Source organism: Brassica oleracea, chromosome C6 (assembly GCF_000695525.1).
Source record: "Brassica oleracea var. oleracea cultivar TO1000 chromosome C6, BOL, whole genome shotgun sequence".
Lineage (NCBI taxonomy): Eukaryota > Viridiplantae > Streptophyta > Magnoliopsida > Brassicales > Brassicaceae > Brassica > Brassica oleracea.
Genome location: NC_027753.1, coordinates 33,792,173 through 33,807,376, shown reverse-complemented (window position 1 = coordinate 33,807,376; position 15,204 = coordinate 33,792,173). Strand labels below are relative to the sequence as shown.

Here is a 15,204-nt window from a genome sequence, read left to right as displayed (position 1 = left end):
AGGAAAGAGGTTATATCAAGTGTTCCTCGGAATTTCCTCGGTATTTCTTTAAAAAAAATAAAAAAAATCAATGATATTCTGTTTCCGAGTCATCATCACTAGATGAATCTGAATCTGGATCTTGGTGAAACTCTCCAATTACTGGTTCATCCTCTACGTGAACGACGGCTTCCTCTCCAAAGTCGGTTAAATCGACTACAAGGCCAACTCCAGCTAAATTTTCTGCTGCACTACAGTTGCCGGATGTGCTTGGTTGTAGTGGGTCTTCCAGCTCAGAACTTCCCTGAACTCGGCCTCTCGGGTTGAGTCTTGTAACAGTAACCCATGGATCATCTCTGTTCCTTACCCGGGGGTACTTGATATAACAAACCTGTAACATTTAGAAAAATTATAAATTAATACACATGATGATGAATCATTCTGAATAATTAACATTTAATTACCTGATCGGCCTGGGAAGCAAGAATGAAAGGATCATAATATTGCAGCTTTCGCCTCGAATTTACTGATGTAACACCAAATGCATCTGTTCTCACACCTCGATCTGGGGTGTTGTCGTGCCAATCACAATAGAAAACAGTACAGCGCAATCCAACCATGCCCAAATACTTGATTTCCAAAATCTCATGTATGTGTCCGTAGTATACATCATCTCCTGATGCAGAACAAACGCCATCATCATAAGTCGTACTCGAACGTCTCCTCTTCTGAGTTGTGAATGCATATCCTCGAGTACAAAATCTCGGATATGACTTCACAACAAAGTTTGGTCCAACGACCATCTCACGTATCCAATCGTCAAATGTTTCACCTCTGGCCAAACCAGCAGACACCTATTAATAGCACATATATATATATGTTATATCAATAAATGTGAATTAGTATAAATATGTGATAAAATATATTTTAATTTGTTTAAAGCACTCACATAAGTAAACATCCATCCAGTAAATTCTCTCTGCTTCATTTCTTCTAGTTCGTCCTCTGTGGCGTATCTATACTCGAACCGCTTTTCTGCCATGAAAATCCTGTATATGATGACAATAATGTAATTAATTAAGATTTAAATTTCAACTTGTTAAAATAAAAATTTGTAAGCTCATTTATTTACCTCTCATATTGAAGAACGTCTTCGCAGTTGGTGAGCAAATATGTTTGCAAATTACTGCGCTCCTGCTCAGTAAGTCGACGGTCCTTTGGTTTTCCGCTAAGTCGTCCAACGTCTGTGAAAATGTCTGGAACCGTAACATGATATGTTGCCCGTTCGCCTCTATCATCATGCCGAGCAGGTCTTCTGTTTTTGGTCTGAACTTCTGCTGGAAAGTAGTACTCGGCAAAGTTTGAAGTTTCTTCATTGATCATCTGTGCGACTATAGAACCTTCCACCCTACTTAAATTTTTCACCATCTTCTTCAAATGGAACATATACCGCTCATACAGATACATCCATCTATACTGCACAGGACCACCAAGTTCCAATTCTCTTGCCAGGTGAATAACAAGATGCTCCATAACATCAAAAAATGAGGGAGGAAATATCTTCTCAAGGTTGCACTGAATCACGGCTATGTTAGTCTTCAAATTTTCAATACCTTCAAGAGTCACTGATCTCGTGCATAAATCGCGGAAGAAACCACTTATCCCTGCAATTGCTTCATGAACATTTTGTGGTAATAGTTCCTTGAAGGCGAACGGAAGGAGGCGCTGCATCATTACATGGCAATCGTGGTTTTTCAAGCCAGTAAACTTTCCTTCCTTTCTGTCGATACAGTTACGCAAATTTGATGCGTAACCGTCTGGAAATTCCACATCGTTTGAAATCCAATCAAAGAACGCATCTTTTCCCTCTGCATCAAGTCGGTATATGGGAAAAGGAGCCCTACCATTTTCATCAACATGAAGTTCTGAACGAGCACATATATCGACTAAATCCAGTCTTGACTTCAAATTATCCTTTGTTTTACCTTGAACATTAAGGATCGTGTTCATGAGATTGTCAAAAAAGTTCTTCTCAATATGCATGACATCTAAATTATGCCTTAGCAGATGATCCTCCCAGTATGGCAGATCCCAGAAAATACTTTTTTTGTGCCAGTTATGTAGTTCTCCAACAGCATCTACCGGAAAACGCTCATGTCCACCGACTTCTGGCGTCCTTTCTGCACCAAAATCTCTTAGTTGTATCTTCAAATCTTTCCCACAAATTTCCGGAGGTGGACTGTCAAACACCCTCTTGTTCTTCGTAAACAAATTCCTACTCCTACGATATGGATGATCAGGTGGTAGGAATCTCCTGTGACAGTCAAACCAACACGTTTTCCTTCCGTGTTTTAGTTGGAAAGCATCAGTGTTATCTTGACAATATGGACATGATATCCTTCCATGCGTTGTCCATCCAGACAACATATCATATGCTGGAAAATCACTTATTGTCCACATTAGTACTGTCCGCATTTGAAAGTTTTCTTTACACGAAACATCGTATGTTTCAGCACCTTGAGCCCATAGTTGTTGCAACTCATATATTAGTGGCTGAAGAAACACATCAAGTGATCTCTTAGGATGCTCTGGTCCGGGAACGAGAATCGAGAGAAACAAAAACTCTCGTCGCAAGCACAAGTTTGGGGGGAGGTTGTATGGTGTAAGAATGACGGGCCATAGAGAATATTGTCTTCCACTCTTGCCAAACGGACTGAAACCATCAGTACATAATCCAAGGTAGACATTTCTTCTTTCATACGCAAAGTCGGGATACTTTGATTGGAAATGCTTCCACGCTTTTGCATCTGAAGGATGTCTGATCTCACCATCTGTTGAGTGCTCCGCATGCCATCTCATTGGTTGCGCTGTGCGTTCAGACAGATACAACCTCTGCAACCTTTCCGTCAAAGGTAAATACCACATCCTTTTATATGGCACTGGAACTCTTCCACTCGTATCTTTATAATGAGGCTTTCCACAAAATTTGCATGTAACCCGCTGTTCATCCGCCCTCCAATAAATCATGCAGTTGTCGCTGCATACATCTATTACCTGATATGATAAACCAAGACCAGCTACGAGTTTCTGAACCTCGTAGTATGAACCAGGAGCTACATTATCCTCGGGTAGAATACCTTTTACAAAATCAGCAATCGCATCCACACAGTCTTCAGCCAAATTATAATCTGTTTTAATGCCCATCAATCTTGTAGCAGATGATAAAGCTGAATGAACATCTCTGCAACCTTCGTATAATGGTTGCTTTCCAGCATCCAACATATCATAAAATCTCCTAGCTTCTGCATTGGGTAAATCTTCCCCTCTAAAATGATCATTTACCATCTGCTCAGTACCTACACCATAATCTACATCCGTTCTAATTGGTTCTTCTAATCTAACCGCTGGCTGAGGTTCGCTAGTACTACCATGTTCATAATCAGTTTCCTCATGATGATACCAAATTTTGTAACTTCGTGTAATCCCACTCAAATATAGATGAGTCCAAACATCCCACTCTTTAATAATCTTTCTATTTTTACAATTAGAGCAATGACATCTTAACATACCTGTTTTTGCTTCCGGTTGTCGGTGAACTAACCCCATGAATTCGGTTATACCTCGTTGGTATTCTTCCGTAAGCAATCTCGTGTTCGGATCCAAATGAGGTCGATCGATCCAAGAACGAAAATAATTTGAAGAAGACATCTTTTTTATGAATCAAATTCGTGTGTAAATAGAGTAAGAGGGAGGATGAAGATATGAAGTGAATGAAGAGGAAGAGGAGTGCTTGTATTTATAGTTTAAATCCTGCCGACATACCGAGGAAATTCCGACGGAATTCCGACGGACAAAACTAGTTCGTCGGAATTTCCTCGGAATTTTGTAAAATCCCCCAACGGCTCTCCAACGGCTATAATATTTCCTCGGAATTCATCGGTTTTTTCCGAGGAACAGAGTTTTCCTCGGAATTTCCTCGGAATATTCCGACGGACTGTAGTTTCCTCGGAATTCCGTCGGTATATTCCGAGGAAATTCCGAGGCAACCCAATTTTGTGTTTCCTCGGAATTTCCTCGGAAATTCCTCGGTATATTCCGAGGATTTCATTTTCCGTCGGAATGTCCGTCAGAATATCGCTGTTTTCTTGTAGTGGAATACCTATGTGTGATTAGTTTGTGGATCAACATTATATGGAAAATGCTTAGCAAGCCACCAAAATGTTTTATGTTTATGCTATTGGTTCATTAGATGATATATGTTAGCAAACGACCAAAATGCTTAATGCGCATATCTTTTGAGAACATTTTTTTTTTATTATGAGTAAACTGTGTCATGGTCTGGCCTTGTTACATTTATTCATTGCCTTCCACCTTAGAGTTAATAACAAGATCTTCTGAGAATTACATGCTCGAGACTCTTTTCTTAGCTCTGTAAGCTGTTCTGAATCAAAGATTTAAGATAAGAAAGTTGATGAATCTATTCTATTAATGTTGATAAGCTTTAATTTATCTAGAAGGTTTGATTGTGACATCTTTTTATGTATCTAGAGCGGAGAAGAAGAAACAACCCAGTAGAACCTCTATAAATTAAATACTCGATAAATTAATAATTTCTATAAATTAATAAATTTTATTGGTCCTAACTTGGACCGGTGTAAAATATGACACAAATCGATAAAATAATAATATTTTTAAAATTCTCATGTAAATATAGTCTCATTAAAATCATAAATTAATAATCTATCTCTATACTTATTCTATATAAGTACAGACTAAACATTATGTTGTTGATTTTATATTTATAATGAAAATATTTCTATTTTTTTAATATTTTAATATATTTTAATAATATTATATCGAAAACCACCTAACAATTATATGAAACATAAAAATATACATCAAATAAGATAATAAAATAATATGAAAGTCAAATTTCTAAAATTTAAATAATTTATATACGTTAAAAATCAAATATTTTCTTAATTTATTAATAAAAATATTTAAAAATAGAGAAAAATCTGAAATTTTTTTTTTGTAAATTAATATCTCTATAAATTAATAAAATTTTAAAGTCCAACATTATTAATTTATAGAAGTTCTACGTGATAAGGTCAAAGATGTGAATATCTTATCCTCAAGTGTCAAGCAAGAACCAACGACCATAGCATATATAATTCTGCACAACTGTAACAAATTGAAAAATAAATGTGCACATCTTACCAATTCCAAAAGACTTTTCTTTTTCTTCTTCTTCTTCTTACATTAAACAAACAAAACCCTTAAAACAAAGACAATGACATTGAAAGTGACCTACCAAATCCTTCTTTAATTTAAAGAAAGTACACTTATTACGAATATGTCAAAAATAAAAAACTACAGTCCGAATTGGAACAACAAGAGGCTGAGCTGAATCTCCTTTCTCACCATCTTCACTTACCCGGGCGTGTGGTCCGACCAATCTGAAGAAGTTAAGTGCAAGAAGAGCCAAAAAAAAAGTCAACCAAATCCTGATAAATATTTTTTGGAACGATTATGTTTGGTGCTTTGTATGGACGAACAAGGTAAGACTTGAATAAAGGACTCTCTGATTTGAATACTTCAACTTCTTTACAGAGTCCTATGCAATATGACTGTGTCCCCACTAACTGCTAAAAAAGTCGTCTCCTCCATCATCATCAGCACAACAAATTTACCTTTAGTGGGTTCCAACTTCTCCCATGAAACAGAGGACCAAGTGTTTCCTTGAAGTCGTTTGCTAGATCAGAGACTTGGTAATCAGAGTGAGACAAAACCAGCCTTGAACAAATGGTATGTCGGTAAGAACTCTTTTTCAATCTTGTCTTGTTTCCTTTTGCACCTTCAAAAATCATTCGTTTCTTGAATCATATCAATTTCTCAAACCAATCAAATCTCTCACCCTTTTCCTTATCTGTGCAATATAATCTCAGACCCAAGAAGATATAACTACAAATGATACATTGATTGGATCGTTGTTGGAGTCCATTTCCGAGGTGATCAGATCTTTGGAGCTCTTAAAATCAGAAACAGGGAGCTTCCTTGAATGTGCATGCTACTTTTATCGAGTCTCAGTGGTGCTAATGGAGATACAGACAGGAGAGAGTTCCATCACATGTCCAACGGATGTGATTGAATCACTATCCGAGAGTATAGAAGCAGCCAAGTACCTCCTCGAGATAACTCAAGAAAGCAACGGACCAGAATCAACCACTGATCTGACAAGCATTGAGGCAGGCTTTCAAGGCGTTGTGAAGCAGATTGGTGAAACTCTGCAGTCCATACCTGAAGCGATAATCGACGAGGAAGAATACATAGGAGTGGTTGTCCAGTCTCTTTCAAATGAGATGCAGAACGCTAACATTGGAGATGGTAGTAAGAGTGAGATTTTACAGAATATTCAGCAGAAAATTTCTGAGAGGCGGACACAGGAGGAGTTGGTGTCAGAGGAGCAAATAGAGACAGATCTCTATCCTAGTGATCCTGAAGTTTCCTATGCAAGTTACCTGAGTGAATCACAACCAGATATCCCAAGCCAGAGCACATACGTTAGCAGCCAGAGAAAGTATGGGGATCTGAGTGAATCACAAATGAGCGAGATACCAGATATACCAAGCCAGAGCACAATTGTTAGCAGCAGCCAGAGAAAGTATGGAACTCAGAGTGAATCACAATCACAAATGAGCGAGATAGTTGATATCCCTAGCCAGAGCACATATGTTAGCAGCATCCAGAGAAAGTATGGAACTCAGAGTGAATCACAATCACAAATGAGCGAGATACCAGATATCTCAATCCGGAGCACGAACGTTAGCAGCAGGCAGAGAAAGTACGGAACTCTTAGCGAATCCTTGTCAATGTTACCACAGGTGACACAGTTCATGGAGCCACCATACCAAGCATTCATCTGCCCGTTGACCAAAGAAGTAATGGAAGATCCAGTCACCACTGAAACAGGAGTAACCTGCGAAAGACAAGCAGTGACAGAGTGGTTTGACAAATTTGGAGACTCGGACGAGATTAGCTGTCCGGTCACAGGGCAAAAGTTGACAACCGGATTAAGTCCCAATCTTGTCTTGAAAACCATCATTGGAGAATGGAAAGTGCGAAACGAGGCAGCAAGAATCAAGGTGGCTCACGCAGCTTTATCCTTAGGCGGTTCAGAAAGCATGGTTATCGATGCATTAAGGGATCTGCAAATGACCTGTGAAGGGAAAGAGTACAACAAGTTAAAAGTCCGTGAAGCTGGGATCATTCAGTTGCTTGACAGATACCTATCGTACAGAAGTAAAGATGTGAGGTATGAACTGCTACAATTGTTAAAGACACTAGCAGATGAAGACACTGATGAAGGAAAGGTTCGACCTCTTTCATTTACACTACTTAAAGTTGCATTTTAGACACAGCTAGTTCCTGTTTCAATGTTTTTTTTTATATCTCAAAGTTATCTTACAGGAAATGATTGTGAATACGTTAGCTATGTCATGCGTGATCAAATTTTTGGGAAGCAGTCACCAGACTGTAAGACATGCAGCACTAGCCTTACTGCTTGAGCTTTCGAAATCTCAACATGCATGTAAGAAGATTGGGAATGCTACAGGGGCAATATTGATGCTAGTTACCTCAAAGTACAACGAAGAGTCGGATGCCTTTGCGTCTGAAACAGCAGACCAAATCTTAAAAAATCTAGAGAAGTTCCCTCACAATATCAAGCAAATGGCAGAGAGTGGGCTCTTAGAACCTCTTCTCATTCATCTAGCCGAAGGTAATTCCTAACTTATACAAGCATAAACCTGCAGTGAAATGATCAACAATAATGATGCATCAGTTTATGTTGGAACTATATATTTGGACTTCATCTAAACATAAGGCTTGTTAATGCAGGGAGTGAAGAGACGCAGGTGGTAATGGCTGCATACCTTGTAGAAATTGATATTGGACATGAGAAGAAGATTAATGTAGCTGAGAAGGCTTGCCCTGCGCTCCTCAGGCTGGTGCAAAGTGAAAACATCGAGGCTAGAAGAGCCGCTTTCAAAGCTCTTGCTCATATCTCATTGTATCACCCCAACAAGCAAATACTGGTAGAAGTAGGCATCATCAAGATCATGGTTGAAGAGATTTTCACCAAGCGGATGTTCAGTGATCTGATGAACTCCAGGAACGAAGCTGCTACAATACTTGCAAACATACTAGAATCTGGGGTGGAGCATGAGACATTTGAGGTGAATACCACAGGCCACACGCTAGGCTCGGATTACTTTGTATACAACATCATCCAAATGCTCAAAAACTCAAGCCCAGATGATCTAAATATTGATTTGATCAGGATTCTTCTATCCTTGTCTAAATCACCCAGAGCAATGGCAACTATTGTCTCGGTGATCAAAGAAACCGATGCAAGCTTTGCCATGATAGAACTCATCAACAATCCTCATGAAGAATTGGGGGTTGGAGCCTTGAAGCTTCTCATTGCACTTACACCCTTCATCGGTCATACGCTATCGGAGAGACTATGTAAAACGAGAGGCCAGCCAGAGAATCTTATCCAGTGCCCAGCAGAAGCAAATCTGATAACGGAGAAACATGCTGTTTCAGCCAAGTTACTTGCTAAACTGCCTCACCAAAATCTGACTCTTAACCTAGCACTTGTCAACGAGAGCATAGTGTCTGAAATCCTGCATGCAATCCATCTGATTCAGAGAAGTGGAACGCGAACAAGCAGGTACGCAACTGATTTCCTCGAAGGTCTCGTTGGCATCTTAGTGAGATTCACAACTACACTGTATGAGCCTCAAATGATGTACCTAGCCAAAAACCATGATTTGACATCAGTGTTTGCTGATTTATTGATGAAAACATCAAGCGATGAAGTTCAAAGGTTATCAGCGACTGGATTAGAAAATCTATCATCTACAACTATGAATTTATCAAGGGCACCACAAGTTAGGAACACGAAGTTCATGGGATCATTGAGTATGCCTAGGTCCTTCTCACTACGTTCATCTAAAAAGAAGCAAGTAGAGACATGCGCAATCCACAGAGGGGTATGTTCTGCAAAAGCCACGTTTTGCTTGGTTGAAGCAAATGCAGTCACGAAGCTGCTAGCATGTTTGCAGAGTGATAAAACGGAGGTAGTGGAGTCAGCACTATCAGCTATATGCACGCTATTGGATGACAAAGTTGATGTGGAGCAGAGTTTAAACATGCTGAGTGGAATGAATGCAGTAGAACTCATTATAAATGCGGTCAAAGAACACAAGAAAGAGTCTCTACTGCAAAAAGCGTTTTGGATGATTGACAAGTTCTTAATTAGAGGTGGACAAAGGTATGCATTTGGCATATCACAAGATAGGATGCTGTCAGGTATGTTGGTTAGCGCCTTTCATCGTGGAGATGGTAACACAAGGCAGATGGCAGAAAATATCTTGAGGCGTTTGGACAAGATGCCAAGTTTCTCTGTCTATATGACAGAAAGAGTGACATCTGAAACCCCGTAGGGCCTGACTATTATGATTTATTCCTCTCTTTGTACTCAGTGTATATATTTTTCAGTTTGAAAGTGATTTTACGTTGTTGTCACACACCAATAACGGAGATTTTTAACTTGACATCCTCGTGACAGCCAGATTGTCAATTTATATATATGCATAGGTCTCACCTCTTTTTTCCTGTTGTGAACCCTCTTGGGCCATAGTCTGCGACGAAAGTAAGAAAAGGGTTCAAAGTTTGTCTATTGTCAAACCAAAACATGCTCACCAATGAGCATTTGATAAGAGGAAGAAGTGCTTCCTTAAGCTTCAACAATTTGCTAAGAAAGTTACCTTTTATCTCTTTTCCCTTCAACATTGGATGCCTCGAGTGGCTAAAAGCTCTGTCACATTAATTTCCACAGAAATCAGTAGACTATATAATGCAAGCTTTTTATATGGTTCTGTCTTTGCTAGAATAAAAAAATCAAAATAAAATGATAACATATATCATTTGTAGTCGAATAAATAAAATGATCGAAAAATGTTATTAAGTTGTCAAGCATCTTAGGAAATTCAATTTGATTATCTAAATCCAACGTTAAGTAGAAAAAAATCTTTAGCAAGCCCTTGACCACTAGGTACTACATCATCTATAGTTTCTCTGGTAGCCAAAACGGATTCTTGTATCGCCATCATAAATCCAGCTAGGTCTTACCATCTATGCTCTCCATCTTTTTCAATCTTGTAGCTGAACTATATATGGATGCGCCTTGTTGTAATCTCTTGGCCAATTCACTCAACTGGAGCTCCGTGCAGTTAACTGATCAGCTTTAGAATCCTGCTGACATTGTATCAGCATCAATAAAATGAGAAGTCTAGGATCAGAAACCGAGAACATAGTGTAAGCAAAGTGAGAAAGTCTTACTTGTTCCTCTTCTATCTGTTAAAGTCTTCAGGTAGGTGATGGAGCGGCTCCTATTCCAAGCATTCGAGCTTGCAGAACAACTGAAACTTCCCTACTCTGTTCTGATTTTGTTAGATTCGCAGTGAGGAATCATCATGCCTACCAGAAGTCTCCGCATGAGCAAGTTCCATCTTTAAAACGGTGAAACCTAACAGCATCTCTAACAATTATCTCTCTACCAGTGACTCTGGAGATATGTTTAGTGGCAATATGGCAATCCACACACACTCTAAGGTTTTTCCCTACTCTGATAGGTAGGCCAGAGGGTACAAATATTAACCCAAAAGCAATGGCGAGTCTTTCACTGTGATAGTTCAGCATCTTTGTTTTAACTGCTTCCTCAACATCATGCTGAACAAAACTAGTATCAGGCTTATAACCATCTTCTATGATTTTTTGGTTCAGTTCCTCGAGCTTAGCATATATCTGATCTAAGTATGGACTTGACTCGTCATCCGCTGAGAAACTGTGCAGTTTCCCTTTCCATTTGATCCAGCTCTGTCCAGGTTCTTTTCTCACATTCTTCTCTCTCATCTCCCTCCTTAACTTTGCCACACAGTCCCATCTCCCTTTTGAAGCATATATGCTTAACAATAAGGTATAGCCAGCAGGATGATGAGGATCTAGTTCTATGAGTGATTCAGCCGCCTGTTTACCTATCTCTAAGTTACCTTTGTTTCTACATGCGCTGAGTAAAGTGATCCAACCAATCGCATCTGGGGGAGAAGGCATCCCATTTATGAAACTCATGGCTTCCTCTAACCTTCCAGATCGACTGAAGAGATCGATCATGCAAGAATAGTGACCATTACTCGGTACTATTCCATATTCATTTGTCATTAACTCGAAATATCTCTGTCCTTTCTCCACTAGCCCTGCTCTACTACAAGCTGAGATAACACCGGTCAATGTCACTCCATCAGGTTTTAGTCCATGTTGTACCATTCTGTCAAACAAATCAATAGCCTCGATGGCTCTTCCAAATTGAGCATACGCGGAAACCATCGCGGTCCAAGAGACTTCATCCCTGAAACTCATCTCGTTGAACAGCTTAGTGGAATCATCGATGTTCCCACATTTTCCATACAGAGTCACCAGCGAGTTTGAAACGATGACGTAATGTACAAAGCCAGACACTACAGCTTTTCCATGAAACTGGGAGCCTTCTTCTAAGCTAGATATGTTGGCACACGCACTGATCGCTTGTCCAAGCGTATAATGATCTGGTTCAACTCCACTTCTTTGCATTTCCAAAAACATTTTAACAGCTTCTTCAGCACGACCGCACTGGCCATAACCCACAACCATCGCTGTCCAAGACACAACATTCTTCTGCCTCATCCCATCAAAAACAGTCTTTGCGTAGTCTATACACTTACACTTGCAGTACATGTCAACGAGAGCACTCCCTACGTATATGTTATCCTGAAAATTGGTCCTGATAACACAAGCATGAATCTTTTTCCCTTCCTCTATCGCTCCTATTCCCCCACAAGCAGGTAGCACACTCCCAAACGTAAACTGATCCATCGCCAACCCTTCCATCTTCATCCCTCTGAAAAACTCTATAGCCTCTTTCTCCAGTCCGTTTTGAGAAAGCCCTTTGATCATAGCTGTCCAAGAGACTGAATCTTTCTCCATCCCTTGAAACAGCTTCTTAGCATCTTCGACCATTCCACTCGCAAGCAACCCTCCCATCAGCGAATTGTACATAACCGTGTTTCGATCCTCTAAACCGTAGAAAACCGTCTTTGCATCAGAGATGCAACCAACTTTAGCATACATATCCATCAACGCGCTCCCAACTAAAAGATAAGACTCAAACCCACGTTTCACAACCTGCACGTGAACTTGCTTCCCCAAACCAACACGCCCATTGTCGGAACAAAGTTTCAGCATTGTCATCACGCTAACCCTTGTCAAAAAATCACCAGACCCATCTTTCATCATCGTGTTATAAGCCTTGACGGCTTCACCCACAAGCCCACTCAGGGAGTAGCCGGAGATTAGCAAGTTCCAGGAGACACCATCACGTTCTGGAAGCCTTTTGAAGGTACGTTCCATCTCTGAGAGATGATGCCCGGATTGAGAATAGGCCATGAGGAGACTGTTCCAGGAGTAGAGGTTTGGTTGGGGAATTCCGTCGAACACTCGGCGAGCATAAGTTGAGTTTCTGATTTTCGCATACGCGTGGATGATTTTGTTATGTAGGATTGTCTCTGGATAGAGAAGGGTTTTGATGATGTGTCCGTGGATGGTTTTCAAGTGGCGGCTTTGGTTTCTAGTTCCGAACTCAAGGCATTGCTTTATCTGAGCAGAGTAGTAGTTCGACGCCATTGTCTGTACTGCTCACTTTATTGGATGTTTTAAAGTTTAAAGTGGCCACGCTAAATAAAATAAAGTATATTTTCATGGTACTAAAAATTGAAAATAATAACTTGTTTTTTTTTGGTTATGTCGTATTTTTATATGGAAAATTGTATTTTAAATCATCAAAAAACACTAAACTCAGGTTTTCAAACACTTACATTTTAAACCAACTAGTTTTATTAACATTCTATTCAAAAAAAAAATGCTAAAATTAATATATGACAAAGTTATATCAAATAAATTATCACTCATCATACTGTAAACTATATAATATTTTTGTACAAAAAATAAATTTATTAACATAGGTTAAACTTTTATACCTACAACTATATATTATCTTTTTTTTTGAAACTCTAAATAATATATTGTTTAAAAATGTTTATATACAAAAGTTATAATAGTATATAACTAACATTTAGTTCATTTACTATTTTAAAAATATGTTATTAGAACACTATGAAATTTTAATAGTTCATTAAAATATTAATGACAAGCATATCAAATTTTAATTATAATTTTTTTTAATTATAACAAAATCTGTTGAGAGAAATTTCAATTTTTTTACCAAAATTCAAATATTTTTTATAAAATAATATATTAATATAGTAATAAAATAAATTCAAAATTCATGTAATTTTCCAAACTTCAAATTTTTCTTGACAAAATATACAATTTTGAAATTTACTAAAATAATAGGGCTATATTATCTAAAATACTAAAATAAGTGTATTTACTTATAAATCTCGTAAAATACTAAAATGATATATGTTAAAGTATTTTTTTAAACACAACAAGTAAATATAAAATATCTTAAACATATATATTTTCTATAATATAAATAAACAAATTTTAAAGATGTATTATATGCAAAGTGTATAAATTGAAGAAAAAAACATATTTTAAATGAGATTCTCTATTTGATTATTTTAGATTGTTATTTCATTGTACCTAACTCGAAAATATATTACTAAGTAATAAAAATTAATAACAAAGTAAAATATATTAAACAAATTACTATATATTAATAATTCTAAATAATAAATATAAATAATAATATTATAAAGATACACAATATATAACACTAAAATAAAATTATATATTTAAAATATTTGTAATAATATAAAATTATAAATTTAGAAAATGAAAAATATCCGCATATGGACGTGCGTATCAAAATCTAGCTTGCATTTTAAACCAACTAGTTTTATCAACACATGATGACCAAAAAAATTTACAAACACATTAAATTTTGAAAATAATTTACTTATTCGCCACGCTAAAAATGTGACTCATACATTGTTCATTTGCTGGTGAAATCTGATAACATGGAAGTTATACTTAAAAAAATTAATTATCAAATAAGCAAAAAAAAAATAATAATAATTAAGAATACTAAAATAATTTGTAATTAAATATATCAAAAATAAAATACAAAAATAGTAATGTTTTACTGTTTGATAATTCTTATTTTGGGAGGATGAGACATCTTAATAAGCATGAAAATGAAAATTTTATTAGTGCATGGACTATTTTTAGGTCATTATATCAACAGATCGACTCAAGAAGTAAATCTATTATCACCTTTGTTTTCAAGATTAATTGTGTCATATAATATATTTTGTATAGAAATTTTATTAGCATAGTTTAATTTTAAGGTCTAATCTAGTAATATAGTGAATCATATTACTGTTTTTACAACTGTAATTCTTTTTTTTTTGCTAATTTCATTAAACCTTTCAAATATTTGTCAAATACAAGATAGGTAAAACGAATTTAAAAAAAAACCACGCGGTGGTGGGCTAGTGGTCTTAAGAGAGCAACAGCTCCAATACGGATCCGGCTTCGAAACCCCGTGTGGTCACCCGGGTTAGCGTTAAATCGCAAGAATACGTGGAGTGCCATGGGTCTCGTGGGATTAGTCGGCTAACCTCGGTCGCCGGATCACTACGATTATTAAAAAAAAAAATAAAAAATTAACCGCAGAAGGACAAAAATATGAACAATGTTATATCGGTTTTAAATAAAAATCAAAAGCTTGGACGACATGCAGTTTCGATCATTGCTTCAGTTTTTAAAACTGAAGCTATGGTTTACAAAAATCTTCAGTTTCAAGACATTTACCATGCAAGGATCCATACACCTACATATAAAGTAAAATGAATAAATGATCATGTATTGACTATTATGTAGAACGAGAGTAAAAGTAATTAAGAGCATCTTTATCCCTAAACCCCATTAAGGGTTTCTTAAATTTTTTATTGTTTTATTTTTTTCTGATTAAAAAAATTAAAAAAAATTAAAAAATACACCAATCGTGGACCGCCGTGTGTCGGTGGAAACTGTGAACAGTGCAAAAACTACACTTATTTTGCCCACATAACACACGGTTTTTTCCACATTCGTGGG

The 15,204-nt window shown here is 37.2% G+C and overlaps 2 protein-coding genes across 4 annotated transcripts; one reads left to right on the top strand and one right to left on the bottom strand.

Moving 5' to 3' along the window:
* The first annotated feature begins 5,239 nt into the window (after nucleotides 1-5,239).
* On the top strand, nucleotides 5,240-9,643 carry LOC106300884 (putative U-box domain-containing protein 42). 2 transcript variants are annotated; one of them, XM_013737141.1, is made up of 4 exons: nucleotides 5,240-5,787; nucleotides 5,928-7,352; nucleotides 7,450-7,759; nucleotides 7,879-9,643. In XM_013737141.1, exons 1-4 carry the CDS (start codon nucleotides 5,785-5,787, stop codon nucleotides 9,489-9,491), a joined length of 3,351 nt encoding a protein of 1,116 aa, XP_013592595.1. In that variant the 5' UTR covers nucleotides 5,240-5,784; the 3' UTR covers nucleotides 9,492-9,643. The 2 variants fall into 2 exon arrangements, with proteins under 2 accessions (XP_013592595.1, XP_013592594.1); XM_013737140.1 differs by having other exon boundaries at nucleotides 5,240-5,795.
* Nucleotides 8,589-12,780, bottom strand: LOC106300886 (putative pentatricopeptide repeat-containing protein At1g68930). Of its 2 annotated transcripts, none has more exons than XM_013737143.1 (5): nucleotides 10,390-12,780; nucleotides 10,180-10,305; nucleotides 9,816-9,865; nucleotides 9,653-9,689; nucleotides 8,589-8,798 (listed from the first exon to the last, which is right to left on the bottom strand). In XM_013737143.1, exon 1 carries the CDS (start codon nucleotides 12,763-12,765, stop codon nucleotides 10,528-10,530), a length of 2,238 nt encoding a protein of 745 aa, XP_013592597.1. In that variant the 5' UTR covers nucleotides 12,766-12,780; the 3' UTR covers nucleotides 8,589-8,798; nucleotides 9,653-9,689; nucleotides 9,816-9,865; nucleotides 10,180-10,305; nucleotides 10,390-10,527. The 2 variants fall into 2 exon arrangements, with proteins under 2 accessions (XP_013592597.1, XP_013592596.1); XM_013737142.1 differs by having other exon boundaries at nucleotides 10,180-10,302.
* Between the last annotated feature and the right edge of the window lie 2,424 nt (nucleotides 12,781-15,204).

Excerpts from the sequence above, each read along its gene's own strand:
- LOC106300886 (XM_013737143.1), bottom strand. The coding sequence starts at position 12,765 with ATGGCGTCGAACTACTACTCTGCTCAGATAAAGCAATGCCTTGAGTTC.
- LOC106300884 (XM_013737140.1), top strand. Across the intron at positions 7,353-7,449 it reads AAGACACTGATGAAGGAAAG|GAAATGATTGTGAATACGTT; the intron begins GTTCGACCTCTT and ends GTTATCTTACAG. Across the intron at positions 7,760-7,878 it reads TCTCATTCATCTAGCCGAAG|GGAGTGAAGAGACGCAGGTG; the intron begins GTAATTCCTAAC and ends TTGTTAATGCAG.